Below are 15,857 nucleotides of genomic sequence, written 5' to 3' on the forward strand. Positions count from 1 at the left end.
CTCAATACACGAGAAACAAATAAACAAATCATAAAATGGGCAGAAGATATGAACAGACACTTTACCAATGAAGACATACAAATGGCTAACAGACACATGGAAAAATGTTCAAAATCATTAGCCATCAGGGAAATTCAAATCAAAACCACACTAAGGGACACTCCTATTTTTATATTTCCAATTTTATGCCTTTATTTCTTTGTTTTGGCTTATTGCGCTAGCTAGGATTTCTTTCTTTCTTTCTTTTTAAATAAAGATTTTATTTATTTATTTGACAGAGAGAGGCAGCGAGAAAGGGTAAACCAGCAGGGGGAGTGGGAGAGGGAGAAGCAGGCTTCCCGCTGAGGAGGAAGAATTTTGTTTGTCTGGAAATGTCCATGCGGGGCTCGATCCCAGAACACTGGGTTCGTGATCTGAGCCGAAGGCAGACGCTTAAGGACTGAGCCACCCAGGTGCCCCACTAGCTAGGATTTCTAGTAAGATGTTAAATAAGAGTGGTATGGACTCTGGGAGACAAACTGAGGGCTTCAGAGGGGAGGGGGCTAGAGGATTGGGATAGGCTGGTGATGGGTATTAAGGAGGGCATGTATTGCATGGTGCACTGGGTGTTATACGCAAATAATGAATCATGGAACATTACATCAAAAACTAGGAATGTACTGTATGGTGACTAACATAACATAATAACAAATTATTATAAAAAAAGAAGAGTGGTGAGAATGCACATTTTGTCTTGTTCCTGATGTTAGGGGCGAGCATTCAGTCTTTCACCATTTAAATGTTTATATATATTTTTTACAATGAAAACTGTATATATTTAAGTGTGGTGTTTTGATTTATGTATACCTTGTGAAGTGATGATGACAAGTGAATTAACATATCTATCATCACCCAGACTTTCCCTGTGTGTGTGTGTGTGTGTGTTAAGAACATGTAAGATCTGCTTTTAAAGCAAATTTCAAATATATAGTATAGTATTAAGAATTATAATCACTGGGGCACCTGGGTAGCACAGTCGTTAAGCGCCTGCCTTCGGCTCAGGGCGTGATCCCGGCGTTATGGGATCGAGCCCCACATCAGGCTCCTCCGCTATGAGACTGCTTCTTCCTCTCCCACTCCCCTGCTGTGTTCCCTCTCTTGCTGGCTGTCTCTCTGTCACATAAATAACTAAAATATCTAAAAAAAAAAAAAAAGAATTATAATCACCATGCAGTATATTCAGTCTCCAGAACTTTTTCATCTCATTACCGAAAGTTTGTACCATTTGATTTCTAGCTCTCATTTGCCCCTGATAACTACCATTCTACTATCTTTTTTACTGAACTTGACTTAGTTTTTCTAGATTCCACTTATAACTGAGATCCTGCAAATCCGGTCCTTCTGTGTCTGGCTTAGTGTCTTCAGCATGTTGTCCATGTTGTCCAGGTTCATCCATGCTTGGAAATGGTAGGATTTCCTTCCTTTTTAAGGCTAAGTAATATTTCATTTTCTTTATCCATTCATCTTTTCCTTTACATTTAAAGTAATTATTGATAAGGATTTTCATTGTCATTTTGTTAGTCCAGGTGTTTCATAGATCAAGTGTTCCTCCTGCACATCTCTCTTTGTAATTTCATGGTTTGTTTGTTTTTTTTACAGTGGTGTGCTTTGATTTTTTTTCTCTTTATCTTTTCTGTATCTACTTTACATTTTTGCTCTGCAGTTGCCAGGAGGCTTACATAAAGTATCTTCTAGATATAGCAGTCTGTTTTAAGCTGATAAGAACTTAACTTTGTTTACATCCAAACTCAATGCTTTTATTCCTCCTCACCAATTTTATCTTTTTGATGTCACAATTTACATATTTGTATATCGTGTGTTTAACAAATTATTTTATAGTTTTTAAGATTATTTGTGTTTTAAGCTTTTACTAATGTTATAAGTAATTTGTACATCGCCAGTACAATGTCACTGTGTTCTGAATTTATACATTTATATTGACCAATGAGATTTATCCTTTCATGTGATTTCATGTTACTAGTAACTGCCCTTTTTGTTTTTCAGCTTGAAGGACTCCCTTTAGTATTTCTTGTAAGGCAGACTTAGTGGTAATGAATTCTGTCCACTTTTGTTTGTCTGGAAATGTCTTTATCTCTCTCTCATTTCTGAAAGTCTTGTTTTTCTGGGTTAGGTATCCTTACTTGGTATTTTTTTTCCAGCACTTCAAATAAGTCACTCACTCTTCCGCCTTTCATGATTTTTGCTGAGGAATCCACTGATAGCCCCAAGGTGTTCCCTTGTATCTAATGAGCTCCTTTTCTCTTGCTGCTTTCAAGACTTTTTCTTTGGGTTTAATTTTTGACAGTTTTATTATAATGTCTCTTGGAGAAGTCTTTTTCAGATTCAATCTTATTGATTGAATGTCCCAAGATTTCCATACATTTCCCTAGGTTTGGGAACTTTTCAGCCATCGTTTGTTTAAGTAAGCATTCTGCCCACTTCTCTCTTCACTACTGGGACTCCCATAATATGAATATTGTTTCACTTGATGGTATCCTGTAAGGCCTGTAGGTTTTTTTCCCCAGTCTGACTGTATCCCACTCAGACTTGATAATTTAAATAATCCAGGAGGGCATGGTTGGTTCAGGCAGTTGGGGGCCACAACTTCAGGAACTGCATGATCCTTGGCAGCAAGAGTAGTGGAGGGTTCTTTGTGGCTGCGGTGCCTGTTGGGGTCTTCAGCAGCACCACCAGATCCAGCGCCAGGAGACTGGGGAAGGAGAATGGTGGCAAGAGTTGGTGCTATGCACACACTCCTCTGTGGAGGCTGAGAGCAGGCTCATGCCCAAACAGAACTTTTGCCAGTGGAGGGGACTGTGCCAACTGTGGGCACACAGGTAGCTTTGAGTGCCTGGGCTATCTGTGTGCACTCACGTGGCTTCAGGGCTAGCCAGTAGTGCATGCACAGCAGTGGGGGCTCATGAGTGGAGTTCAGGCTGGCAGTGTGAAGGTGTACAGCTTCAGGGTTTAGCTGTGGTCTCATGTGGCAGTGCAGTGCAGTGACAGGAGCCAGGCCTGGCCTCAGGCACCTGATAGCTGCTGGGGCCTGGGCTGGTGTTGTCCATATGCTCAGCCAAGACTGACTCGTGGTGTAGATTCTGGGTCTCGCAGTGTTGGCGATGGTGCTGGCTGAGGCAACTCCAGTGAATGCAGATGGGCCACAGGAGGACTCAGGTAGCTGGAGTCTGCAAATGTGAAAACCTCTGGGATGATCAGCAGCAAACTCTTAGAGGGTGCACAGTGCTGGGCTGGCTGTGGGTTCCTCAGCAGCAAAGCCTGCTTGAGACTTCTGCAGAGCAGGACACAGAGAAACACGGTCACTCATGTCACATGGCTGATACTGGTAGTCCTGCCCTTGTGTGTCTGTGTCTGGATGTGTCAGCCATGCCAGTCTGTGGGAGGTTTGAAACCAAAACAGGTCATTTGTGCCATGCCCCGAAGGGCTGAGGCTCATGGTTGCTCACCCTTTCGCTGTTCCCCAGAAAGGGGACCTATCTCAGGTCAGGGAGTGTCCTCTTGGTGCTGAGCAGCGCTGACCTGGGGCGTGGGGTGATGCAGGCAAAATGAAGCTCTTCTCCTTACTTTTCTTGTACAGTTATTCTCAAGAGTTTTGCTCCACTGTGCTGTTGAAGCTTCTTAAATGGACTTCGAAGAACTTGGGCCTATTTTTGTTTGTGGATAGCTTTCTAATTATAGTTGTTTGTGGGATGAGAGAGACTGGAGTGTCTGTTCCATCATCTTCACAATATAACATCAGTCTTTCTTCACTGAGGTGATGTTAGCTGTAGGGTTATTAAGTTGAGAAACTTTCCCTTTCTTCCTAGTTTGTGAGTTTTATCATGAAATGGTGTTTCAGGTATCCATTGTATTTTTTATTTTTATTTTATTTTAATTAAAAAATTTAAAATTAAAAGAATTTAATTTACATATACTGTATTATTAGGTTCAGAGGTAGAATTCAGTGATTCATCAGTTGCATACAACAGCCAGTTCTCATTACTTCATTACTTAATACCCATCATCCAGTTACCCCATTCCTCCAGCCACCTCCCCATCAGCAGCTTTCAGTTTGTTTTCTATAGTTTAGAGTGTCTTATGGTTTGCCTCCCTCTCTGTTTTTATCTTACTTTATTTTTCCTTCCCTTGTCCTATGTCCATCTGTTTTGTTTCTTAAATTCCACATATGAGTGAAATCATATGATAATTGGCTCTCTCTGATTAACTTATTTTGCATAGCATAATACCCTCCAGTTCCATCCATGTTGTTGCAAATGGCAAGATAGCATTCTTTTTGATGGCTAAGTAATATTCCATTGTATATATATATATACACACACACCACATCTTCGTTATCCATTCCACTGTCAATGGACCAGATGTGTGTCTGGGCTCTTTCAGTGTTTTGGCAATTGTGGACATTGCTGCTATAAACATTGGGGTGCATGTGTCCCTTGAACTCAGTATGTTTGTATCCTTCTGATAAATACCTAGTAGTCCAATTGCAGGGTTGTAGGATGGCTCTATTTTTAAGTTTTTGAGAAACCTGCATACTGTTTTCCAGAGTGGCTGCACCAGTTTGCATTTCCACCAACAGTGTAAGAGGGTTCTCTTTCTCCGTATCCTTGCCAACATTTGTTGTTCCCTGAGTTGTTAACTTCAGCCATGCAGATATCCATTTATTTATTTATTTATTTATTTATTTATTTATTTATTTTTTTTTTAAATGATTTTTTATTATATTATGTTAGTCACCATACAGTACATCCCCGGTTTCCGATGTAAGGCTCGATGATTCATTAGTTGCGTATAACACCCAGTGCACTATGCAATACATGCCCTCCTTACTACCCATCACTGGTCTATCCCATTCCCCCACCCCCTCCCCTCTGAGGCCCTCAGTTTGTTTCTCTTAGTCCATAGTCTCTCATGTTTCATTCCCCCTTCTGATTACGCCCCTTTCTTTATCCCTTTCTTCCCCACTGATCATCCTAGTTCTTATGTTCCATAGATGAGAGAAATCATACGATAGTTGTCTTTCTCTGCTTGACTTATTTCACTTAGCATTATCTCCTCCAGTGCTGTCCATGTTGCAGCAAATGTTGAGAACTCGTTCTTTCTGATAGCTGAGTAATATTCCATTGTATATATGGACCACAACTTCTCAATCCAGTCATCTGTTGAAGGGCATCTCGGCTCCTTCCACGATTTAGCTATTGTGGACAATGCTGCTATGAACATTGGGGTGTGTATGGCCCTTCTCTTTACTACGTCTGTATCTTTGGGGTAAACACCCAGTAGTGCAATGGCTGGACCATAGGGTAGCTCAATTTTTAACTTTTTAAGGGACCTCCACACTGTTTTCCAGGGTGGCTGTACCAACTTGCATTCCAACCAACAATGTAGGAGGGATCCCCTTTCTCCACATCCTCTCCAACAATTGTTGTTTCTTGCCTTGTCTATTTTTGCCATTCTAACTGGCGTAAGGTGGTATCTCAGTGTGGTTTTGATTTGAATTTCCTTGATGGCTAATGATTTTGAACATTTTTTCATGTGTCCGTTAGCCATTTGTATGTCTTCATTGGAAAAGTGTCTGTTCATATATTCTGCCCATTTTATGATTTGTTTATTTGTTTCTCGTGTATTGAGTTTGAGATGTTCTTTGTAGATCTTGGATACCAGTCCTTTATCTGTAGTGTCATTTGCAAATATATTCTCCCATTCCATGGGCTGCCTCTTAGTTTTTCTGACTGTTTCCTTGGCTGTGCAGAAACTTTTAATCTTGATGAAGTCCCATAAATTCATTTTATCTTTTGTTTCTCTTGCCTTTGGGGATGTGTTATGAAAAAGGTTGCTTTGGCCAATGTCGTAGAGGTTGCTGCCTATGTTCTCCTCTAGAATTTTGATGGATTCCTGTCTCACATTGAGGTCTTTCATCCATTTGGAGTTTATCTTTGTGTATGGTGTGAGAGAGTGGTCAAGTTTCATTCTTTTGCACGTAGCTGTCCAATTTTCCCAGCACCATTTACTGAAGAGACTGTCTTTTTCCCACTGGATGTTTTTTTCTGCTTTATCAAATATTAGTTGCCCAAAGAGCCGAGGGTCCATTTCTGGGTTCTCTATTCTGTTCCATTGGTCTATGTGTCTGTTTTTGTGCCAGTACCATGCTGTCTTTGTGATCACAGCTTTGTAGTATAGCTCGAAATCCGGCATTGTGATGCCCCCAGCTTTGTTTTTCCTTTTCAACAGTTCCTTGGAGATTCAGGGCCTTTTCTGTTTCCATACAAATGTAAGGACTATTTGTTCCATTTCTTTGAAAAATGTCCTCGGTATTTTGATCGGGATAGCATTGAAAGTGTAGATTGCTCTGGGTAGCATGGACATTTTAACTATGTTAATTCTTCCGATCCATGAGCATGGAATATCTTTTCATCGTTTTATGTCTTCCTCAATGTCTTTCAAGAGTGATTTATAGTTTCTAGAATATAGGTCCTTTACGTCTCTGGTTAAGTTAATTCCAAGGTAACGTATGGTTTTTGGTGCTCTTGTAAATGGGATGGATTCCCTAATTTCTCTTTCTTCGGTCTCATTATCCGTGTATAGAAATGCAAGTGATTTCTGAGCATTGATTTTGTATCCCGCCACGTTACTGAATTGCTCTATAACTTCTAATAGTTTGGGAGTGGCTTCTTTTGGGTTTTCCATATAGAGTATTATGTCATCTGTGAAGAGAGACATTTTGTCTTCTTCTTTGCCGATTTGAATACATTTGATCCCTTTTTGTCATCTGATTGCTGTTGCAAGGACTTCTAGTACTATGTTAAGTAATAGTGGCGAGAGTGGGCATCCTTGTGGAGTTCCTGATCTTAAGGGAAAGGCTTCCAGCTTTTCCCCATTGAGAATAATATTTGCAGTAAGCTTTTCATAGATGGCTTTTATGAGATTGAGAAATGTACCCTCTCTTCCTACACTCTGAAGGGTTTTAATCAGGAAAGGATGCTGTATTTTGTCAAATGCTTTTTCGGCATCAATTGAGAGGATCATATGGTTCCTGAGTCTTTTCTTGTTGATATGATGTATCACGCTGATTGATTTGCGAATATTGAACCACGCTTGCATCCCAGGTATGAATCCCACTTGATCGTGATGGATAATCCTTTTAATGTACTGTTGGATTCTATTAGCAAGTATCTTGTTGAGGATTTTGGCGTCCATATTCATTAGGGAAATCGGTCTGTAATTCTCCTTTTTGATGGGGTCTTTGCCTGGTTTGGGGATCAAGGTAATATTGGCCTCATAGAATGAGTTTGGTAGCTTTCCTTCTGTTTCTATTTTTTGAAATAGTTTTAGGAGAATAGCTATTATTTCTTCTTTGAATGATTGGTAGAATTCCCCAGGAAAACCATCCGGGCCTGGAGTTTTGTTATTTGGAAGGTTGTTTATCACTGACTCAATTTCTTCATAATTAATTGGCCTGTTTAAGAAATAAATTTCTTCCGGTTTCAATCTTGGTAGTTTATAGGTTTCCAGGAAGGATTCCATCTCTTCCAGATTGATTAGTTTATTGGCATATAGCTGTTGATAAAAATTTCTAATAATCCTTCCAATTTCAATGGTGTTCGTCGTGACCTCTCCTTTTTCATTCATAATTTTAATAATCTGGGTCTTTTCTCTTTTCTTTTGGATAAGTCTTGCCAGTGGTCTGTCAATTTTATTGATTCTCTCAAAGAACCAGCTTCTAGTCCTGTTGATCTGCTCTACTGTACTTCTGGTTTCTGATTGGTTGATTTCTGCTCTAATTTTGGTCAACTGCTTCCTCGTGCGTGGATTAGGCCTGTCCCTCTGTTGCTGTTCCAGCTTCTTGAGGTGAGAATATAAAAACTGCATTTTAGATTTTTCTATTCTTTTGAGTGAGGCTTGGATGGCTATGTGTTTCCCCCTTAGGACTGCCTTTGCAGTATCCCATAGGTTTTGGACTGTTGTATTTTCATTTCATTGGTCTCCATAAATTGTTTAATTTGATTTTTGATTTCCTGGTTTATTGAGTCATTCCTGAGCAGGATGGTTCTTAGTCTCCAAGTGTTTGAGTTTCTTCCAAATTTTTCCTTGTGGTTGAGTTCCAATTTCAGAGCGTTGTGGTCTGAGAATATGCAGGGGATAATTTCAATCTTTTGGTATCGATTGAGACCTGTTTTGTGTCCCAGAACATGGTCTATTCTTGAGAATGTTCCATGGGCATTAGAATAGAATGAGTATTCTTTGATTCTGGGGTGTAGTGTTCTATATATATCTATGAAGTCCAACTCGTCAAGTATGGCATTCAAAGCCTTTGATTCTTTGCTTAGTTTTTGCTAGGGTGTTCTGTCTATTTCTGATAGTGGAGTGTTGAGGTCCCCTACTATTAATGTATTTTTATCTATATATCTCTTTATTCTGGTTAAGAGTTGGCTTGTGTATCTTGCTGCTCCCCTGTTGGGGGCATATATATTTATAATTGTCATATCCACTTGTTGAATACTTCCTTTAAGAATAATATAGTGCCCTTCTGCGTCTCCAACTATAGTCTCTAGTTTAAAATCCAATCTATCTGATATGAGAATTGCTACCCCAGCTTTCTTTTGAGGTCCATTTGCGTGAAAGATGGTACTCCATCCCCTTACTCTCAGTCTGAATGCATCTTTGGGTTCGAAATGAGTCTCTTGTAGACAGCAAATGGATGGGTCATTTCTTTTTATCCAATCTGCAACCCTGTGGCGTTTTATGGGAGTGTTCAAACCATTCACATTGGCACTAAGAACTGAGAGAGATGATTTTAATGATGCTATGTTGCCAGTAAAGTGTTTGTTTGTATTGGTTGTGACTTTCTGTTCTGTATCACTCTTGGGGCCTTTTTACCTTTATAGAACCCCTCTTAATATCTCCTGTAGGGCTGGTTTCGTGGTTACGAAATTGGTTAATGACTGGTGATTCTGAAATGTCTTTATTTCTCCATCAATTCTGAATGACAGCCTTGCTGGATAAAGGATCCTTGGCTGCATGTTTTTCTCTGAAAGAGCTTTAAAAATGCTTCTCCAACCCTTTCTCTCATTCCAGGTCTGTGTAGACAGGTCTGACATAATTCTGATACCTTTGCCTTGGTACGTGAGAAATTTCCTTGCCCTGGCCGCTTTCAATACTGTATCCTTGCATCTAATATATGCGAATTGCACTATGACGTGACGTGGCGTAGGTTTGTCATGGTTGAGCTTGGGAGGGGTCCTCTCTGCCTCTTGGACACGAATGTTTCCCTCGCTAGATTAGGGAAGTTTTCAGCTACAATTTGTTCAAATATCTCTTCTAGACCTCTGTTTTTCTCCACCCCCTCGGGGATGCCGATGATTCTAACATTGGATCGTTTCATTGAGTCAGTAATCTCCCGTAACCTACATTCGTGGGCGTGGATTTTTTTAAGACCAGCTTCTATTTTCGTTTTTTCCTCTATTAACCCATCCTCCAATTCACTAACTTGATCCTCTGCTTCGGTGACCCTGGCCATCAGAGCCTCTAGTTTTGCCTGCATTTGGCTCATAGAATTTTTAATTTCTGTCAGATTCGCTCTCATTTCTGTCCTTAGGGATTCTATATTCTCAGTAACCTTTTCGTTAATACTTTTTTCAATTCTACTCATCGTTTTGACCATTGTTACTCTGAATTCCATTTCTGATAATTTGGTTACATCCATATCCATTATTTCTGTGGCAGAGGCCACAGACTCACTGTCTTTTCTTTGCTGGGGGGGGGCTTCTCCTTCTCGTCATTCTGATGAGGAGAGGTTGTGGGGTTGTCCAGAGCCCAAATTATTGACTGGGTCCCAGGCCGTGCCCCTTGTTTTATAGGGATCTTAGGGATGTGGGCTTCTTCTTTAAAGATTTTATTTATTTATTTATCTGAGAGAGAGAGACAGACAGTCAGCAAGAACGGGAACAGAAGCAGGGGAGTGGGAGAGGAAGAAGCAGGCTCCCAGCGGAGGAGCCCGATGAGGGACTCCTTTCCGGAACACCGGGATCACGCCCTAAGCCGGAGACAGGTGCTCAATGACTGCGCCACCCAGGCGCCCGGGTTGTGGACTTCTTGATTTTTCAGCCTGCCTTCTGGGGGAGGGGCCTGCCGCGCCGATACTCAGGCAACCCTGTTTGGGTAGAGTCTCCGTGTCCCCTGCGAGGGGGGATGTGGATGGGCACGCTGTGAGCCGGTATTTCCAGGCTTTTGTTCTCTGGCGGCTTTCCCTGGTGGTCTGCTATGCCTCTTCTGAGAGTCAGAGCAGCAGAGGCTGAATTGTCACAGAACAGAGGGATTGTGGCCCGTTCTCCACTGATGTTCTGGCCACTTTAACTCCGTTACTGTTGGTGCTGCTCAACCCTGCAGCGTCCCGGGATGTGCGCCCCACACCCGGTGTCCCTGCCCTCACTTCCAGGGCCAGCGCGTCTCTGTCCTTTGTGTTTCTAAGGCCGCCAGCCGCCAGCTGCCCCCGCGCGCTCCTGGATCTTCGGGTCTCAGTCTATGCCCGGTGAGCACACCAGGATTCCGGAGTTCCGTGAGAAGCCTGGTGGCGCGTGCTCCTGGCTCATGCGGGTGCGGTCCGTGAGTCCGCCCGCTCCCCCGTGCAGGTGGCTGCCGCTTCCCGGCGCCTGAACGCGGCGGCTCCCTCCCCCTTCCGTTTATCTTCCGATATCTGTGCTCGGTTTCAAGGCTCCCCACTTCGTACCTCAATACTCAGCTCTGGAGATGTTCATTTGTAGAGATCCAGATGTATCTTCCTGTGTCTCAGGCTGATTCCGTGGTTGTTTAGGCTGGTCTGGTACCTATCCAGCTCGACTCAGGGGACCAGCTGAAAAAGGGGTCCCCTACTCCTCCGCCATCTTAACTCAAGCCCCCAGATATCCATTTTAAAACAAAATATAACTAATGAATCATCGAACTTTACATCGGAAACCGGGGATGTACTGTATGGTGACTAACATAATATAATAAAAGAACATTAAAAAAAATAAAACAAAATACAGTTTTGGAAAATGGAAGAAATATTCAAATTGGTTGGCTTGCTAGGCCAGTCCCAAGATGAGAAATAGAATTATTTCTCTCTTTTTCCTTAATTCCTTTGGGGAACATACAGGGGGAAGAGATTTCCATGTTATTGCACCATTTCTTCAGAAGAGCAAATAGATTCCTAATCTTTTTAGTGTTAACTACAATTTTTTTAAAAAATCACCATATCATGACATCCACTTTTGAGTTTCTCATGCTATGGATATATGTACAGGCAGAACTGGTGTGAGGCATCATACAGTTTGCCAGGCTATCTGGCTGCCTTCCATCAGTCCAATTCTACTCTGCACAGCTGAGGAGAATGTACTAAGTGTTAATCCTGTGTATTCCTCGGGAGGAGTAGTTTCCCTGCCAAATTTTCCCACACTACATTTACATTGAAAAGGAGCTGGAATATAAAGGCTGGAAAGCACATCAGGTGTCTGGATGTGTCCTGAGCTTTGTAGGAAGCTAGGCATTTGGTATAAGTATCTGTTGATCACCTACCATAGGGCCTACTACTTAGTTGATAATTACTAAATATTTGTTGAATAATTTCTGCCTGTTTAACAAATTTTCCACAATCTTTGAGACCTCCAAAACTTACATAGGGCAAATTGTGTTTTTCTTTGATTCTAGTTTATTGGTCCAATGGGATATATGAAAAGTGCAATCTCTTTGTCTGAGGATGAAGAATGGAAGAGAATACGAACATTGCTATCTCCAACCTTCACTAGCGGAAAGCTCAAGGAGGTAAGAAAAGAAGAGGTTCAATTAGAAAGTTAAGGAATACATCTGGGGGCTGGTAGGAAATAAGATCATAGTCCATCTCTAAGGGGTAGTCTGCTGAATTCGGGCTTCCTAAAAATGGTCTTTTCATGTCCTACAAGAGATACGATAAGATTTGTTATTACAAATCATTGTTCCATGCTTGTGAAAGCCACATCATTCTAGGACTTGATTCTCAGATTTAACTTCAGGTGGTGTTGTATTTTGTGTGTAGATGTTCCCCATCATTGGCCAGTATGGAGATGTGTTGGTGAGGAACCTGAGGAAGGAGGCAGAGAAAGGCAACCACGTCATGTTGAAAGAGTAAGCAGGAGCGGGGCTGCTGGGATTCCTTCTCTGTCACAACACTTTCCAGCTGCTGCCACAGAGCCAAATTCCCACTGTTGAGTTTCTCCAGCGAAGCAGCTGAAGTACGCATGTGGTGTTACAACTCCAGTGGGCCAGCCAAGACGAGGTAGCTCGCCTAATAAGGCAGGGCGGTCAGGAGAGAAAGGGTGTTGTTTGTGTACATGAGGCAGGATTACTTTATCTGCTTAATTGTCACCTTAGATATTCTGGAAGACAAAAATACATGCTTGAAAAAAAGAAACACGATTGCACCAAATCTTTGAGTTCTGAGGGTATGGAATGATGGGACGGGAAGGCACTTGGTACATATCGCTGGGCACTGGGTGGGGCAGAAACACTAACTTGTGGAACTTGGAACAACTTAAGTCCCTTCCTGATTTTGTTGAGAATATTAGAAAAATACTAAATATTAACTTTGACTGTACTTGCCCTCCTTTCAAAATCAAAAAAGAGAAGGCCCTGCTCATGGGATGGCAGGGTGACTCTCTCTCACTCTCTCTCTCTATTTTTTTTTCTTGCCTAACTTGGGATATATTTTAATTATACTAGATGAACAGATGTACATCAGGGACTGTCCTAGGAAAACTACTGGCATATAATCACTTAGCTATGGCATCCCCTAAATTAATTTTGGTGTGATTATATATATATATTTTAAACTAGGAACATTCTTTTTTTTTTTTTAAAGATTTTATTTATTTATTTGACAGAGATAGAGACAGCCAGCGAGAGAGGGAACACAAGCAGGGGGAGTGGGAGAGGAAGAAGCAGGCTCATAGCAGAGGAGCCTGATGTGGGGCTCGATCCCATAACACCGGGATCACGCCCTGAGCCGAAGGCAGACGCTTAACCGCTGTGCCACCCAGGCACCCCTAAACTAGGAACATTCTTAGTTCTTACATTTTCCAGAAATGAGTGAGTCCTCAGGGCAATCTCAGATCACTGGAGATGAGATAGAGTGGGTCTTTCAGAAGACTTAGCAGGGATGTAGAGAAGGGATGGTGTTCCTGGCAGCACAGAACAGGGTGTTGGTGTTCTGTCATGTGTTGAAGAGGAATCAGCTCTGAGCATAGATACTGTGGTGAGAGAAGAACCAGATCAATTTCACCTTTCTTGACTCCCTAAGGAACGGTTAATTAGTCTAGCATCTGTTCTGCTCAGACACAGTGCTTCTCCACCTTCTACTGCCCATACTCACAACACACTACTGTAATTTGTCCAACTTTGGGTCTCTATCCCTCCATGACTGAGCTCCTTGAGCTCAGAGGTAGTTTTAACTTGTCATAGTGTCCGCATGATCCCTAGCACAAGGCCGGTTGCATCATGGCATCACATGAACACCACATGAGTGGCTGTGATGGCATATAAACTCTTCAGATGATCCAGGAGCTGATACTGAATGTGTGGCTTTTGTCTTGTCTGGACATTGGAATCTACATGCACTTTTTGCTCCATGTTGGATAAGGATAGGAAAAATGTTGTGACTATACCAACTTGCATTCCCACCAACAGTGTAAGAGGGTTCCCCTTTCTCCATATCGTCTCCAACATTTGTTGTTTCCTGCCTTGTCAATCTTTGCCATTCTAACTTGTGTAAGGTGGTATCTCAATCTGGTTTTGATTTGAATTTCCCTGATGGCTAGTGATGTTGAACATTTTTTCATGTGTCTGTTAGTCATTCGTATGTCTTCTTTGGAGAAGTGTTTGTTCATGTCTTCTGCCCATTTTTCACCTGATTATTTGTTTTTTGGGTGTTGAGTTTGGTAAGTTCTTTATGACCCAGCAATTGCACTACTGGGTATTTACCTCAAAGATACAGATGTAGTGAAAAGAAGGGGCACAAACACCCCAATGTTCATAGCAGCAATGTCCACAATAGCCAAACTATGGAAGGAGCTATGATGCCCTTCAACAGATGAATGGATAAAAAAGATGTGGTCCATATATGCAATGGAATACTACTCAGCCATCAGAAAGGTTGAATACCCACCATTTGCATTGACATGGATGGAACTGAAGGGGACTATGCTAAGTGAAATAAGTCAAGTAGGGAAAGATAGTTATCATATGGTTTCACTTATATGTGGAACATAAGGAATAACATGGAGGACATTAGGAGAAGGAAGGGAAAAATGAAGGGGAGGAGAATCAGAGGGGAGATGAACTATGAGAGACTGTGGACTCTGGGAAACAAACTGAAGGTTTCAGAGGGGAGGATGATGGGGGATGGGTTAGCCCGGTGATGGGTATTAAGGAGGGCACATATTGCATGGAGCACTGGGTGTTATATGCAAACAACGAATCATGAAACACTACATCAGAAGCTAATGATGTACTGTATGGTGACTAACATAACATAATAAAATAATTTAAAAAGAGGTGGTGATTTTAATTATCCATGTCTTTCTTTCTCTCACAGTGTCTTTGGGGCCTATAGCATGGATGTGATTACCAGCACATCGTTTGGAGTGAACATTGATTCCCTCAACAACCCACAGGATCCCTTTGTGGAAAATGCCAAGAAGCTCTTAAAATTTGATTTCCTTGATCCATTTTTCTTCTCATTATGTATGTACAGTACTAGCTTTCTTTTTTCCTTCCTTCCTTCCTTCCTTCCTTCCTTCCTTCCTTCCTTCCTTCCCCCTTTCTTCCCTTTCTTCCTTCCTCCCTCCCTCATTTCTTCCCTTCCTACCTTTCTACAACAGTTTTATTGAGATATAACTTCATTTAACAAACCTTCCCCCTTTTGAAATGTACAATTCAATTTTTACGGTTTGAGTGTTCATTGTCCAAGGAATGGATAATGAAAATATGGAATGGATATACCACGGAATCTTATTCAATCATAAAAATGGAAGGACATTCTGTATTTGGACAACATGGATGGATCCTGAAGGCATTACGATGAATGAAATGAGTCAGAGAAAGACAAATACTGTATGAGCTCAATTACATGTGGAATAAAAAAAACAATATAAGAAACAAAGTCATACAAAGAGGAGATCAGATTTGTGGTTATCAGAGGCAGTTGTTGTGGGTGGTACTTCAGTGAAGGTGACCAAAGGTACACACTTTCAGTTACAAGATAGATGGGTACTGGACTGGTAAATACAACATGATGACTATAGTTAACACCGCTGTATGATGTGTTTATAAATTGCCAAGCGAGTAGATTGTAGAAGTTCTCATCATAATGGCAGAAAACTTTGTTTTTATAACTGTATGAGATGATGGATGTTAACTAGTCTTATTGTGGTAACCATTTTGTATATATGTATGTCGAGTATGTGCAGTACACCGTCTCATATACAGTCCTGTATGTCTGTTGTAACTCAAGGAAACGGAAAACTCTGCTTGGTGCATTCAAGGATATGTGCAATTTTTACTGCAGTCAATTGTTGGAATATTGTTATCAACACAGAAATCCTGTACTTTTTTACGATCACTACCCACTTTACTTAGCCCTAAGGAACCACTAATCTATTTTCTATCTTGATAGAATTGCCTCTTCTCGATTCTTCATACAGATAGAATCATATAACACGTGATCTCTGCGGCTGCCTTCCTTCATTACCATCATCTTTTCAAGGTTCATCCATGTTGCATCATGCATCAGAACT

The 15,857-nt window shown here is 41.4% G+C and overlaps 1 protein-coding gene across 1 annotated transcript in view; it reads left to right on the forward strand.

Moving 5' to 3' along the window:
• Positions 1–15,857, forward strand: part of LOC123777277 (cytochrome P450 3A12) — a 43,571-nt gene that overhangs the window by 12,112 nt on the left and 15,602 nt on the right. The window contains exons 5-7 of the mRNA XM_045773818.2: positions 11,740–11,853; positions 12,104–12,192; positions 14,657–14,805. Of these exons, the coding sequence (XP_045629774.2) occupies positions 11,740–11,853; positions 12,104–12,192; positions 14,657–14,805 (352 nt within the window). The remainder of the gene's footprint in view (positions 1–11,739; positions 11,854–12,103; positions 12,193–14,656; positions 14,806–15,857) is intronic.

Source organism: Ursus americanus, chromosome 2 (genome assembly GCF_024610735.1).
Source record: "Ursus americanus isolate L20-20 chromosome 2, mUrsAme1.1.p, whole genome shotgun sequence".
Lineage (NCBI taxonomy): Eukaryota > Metazoa > Chordata > Mammalia > Carnivora > Ursidae > Ursus > Ursus americanus.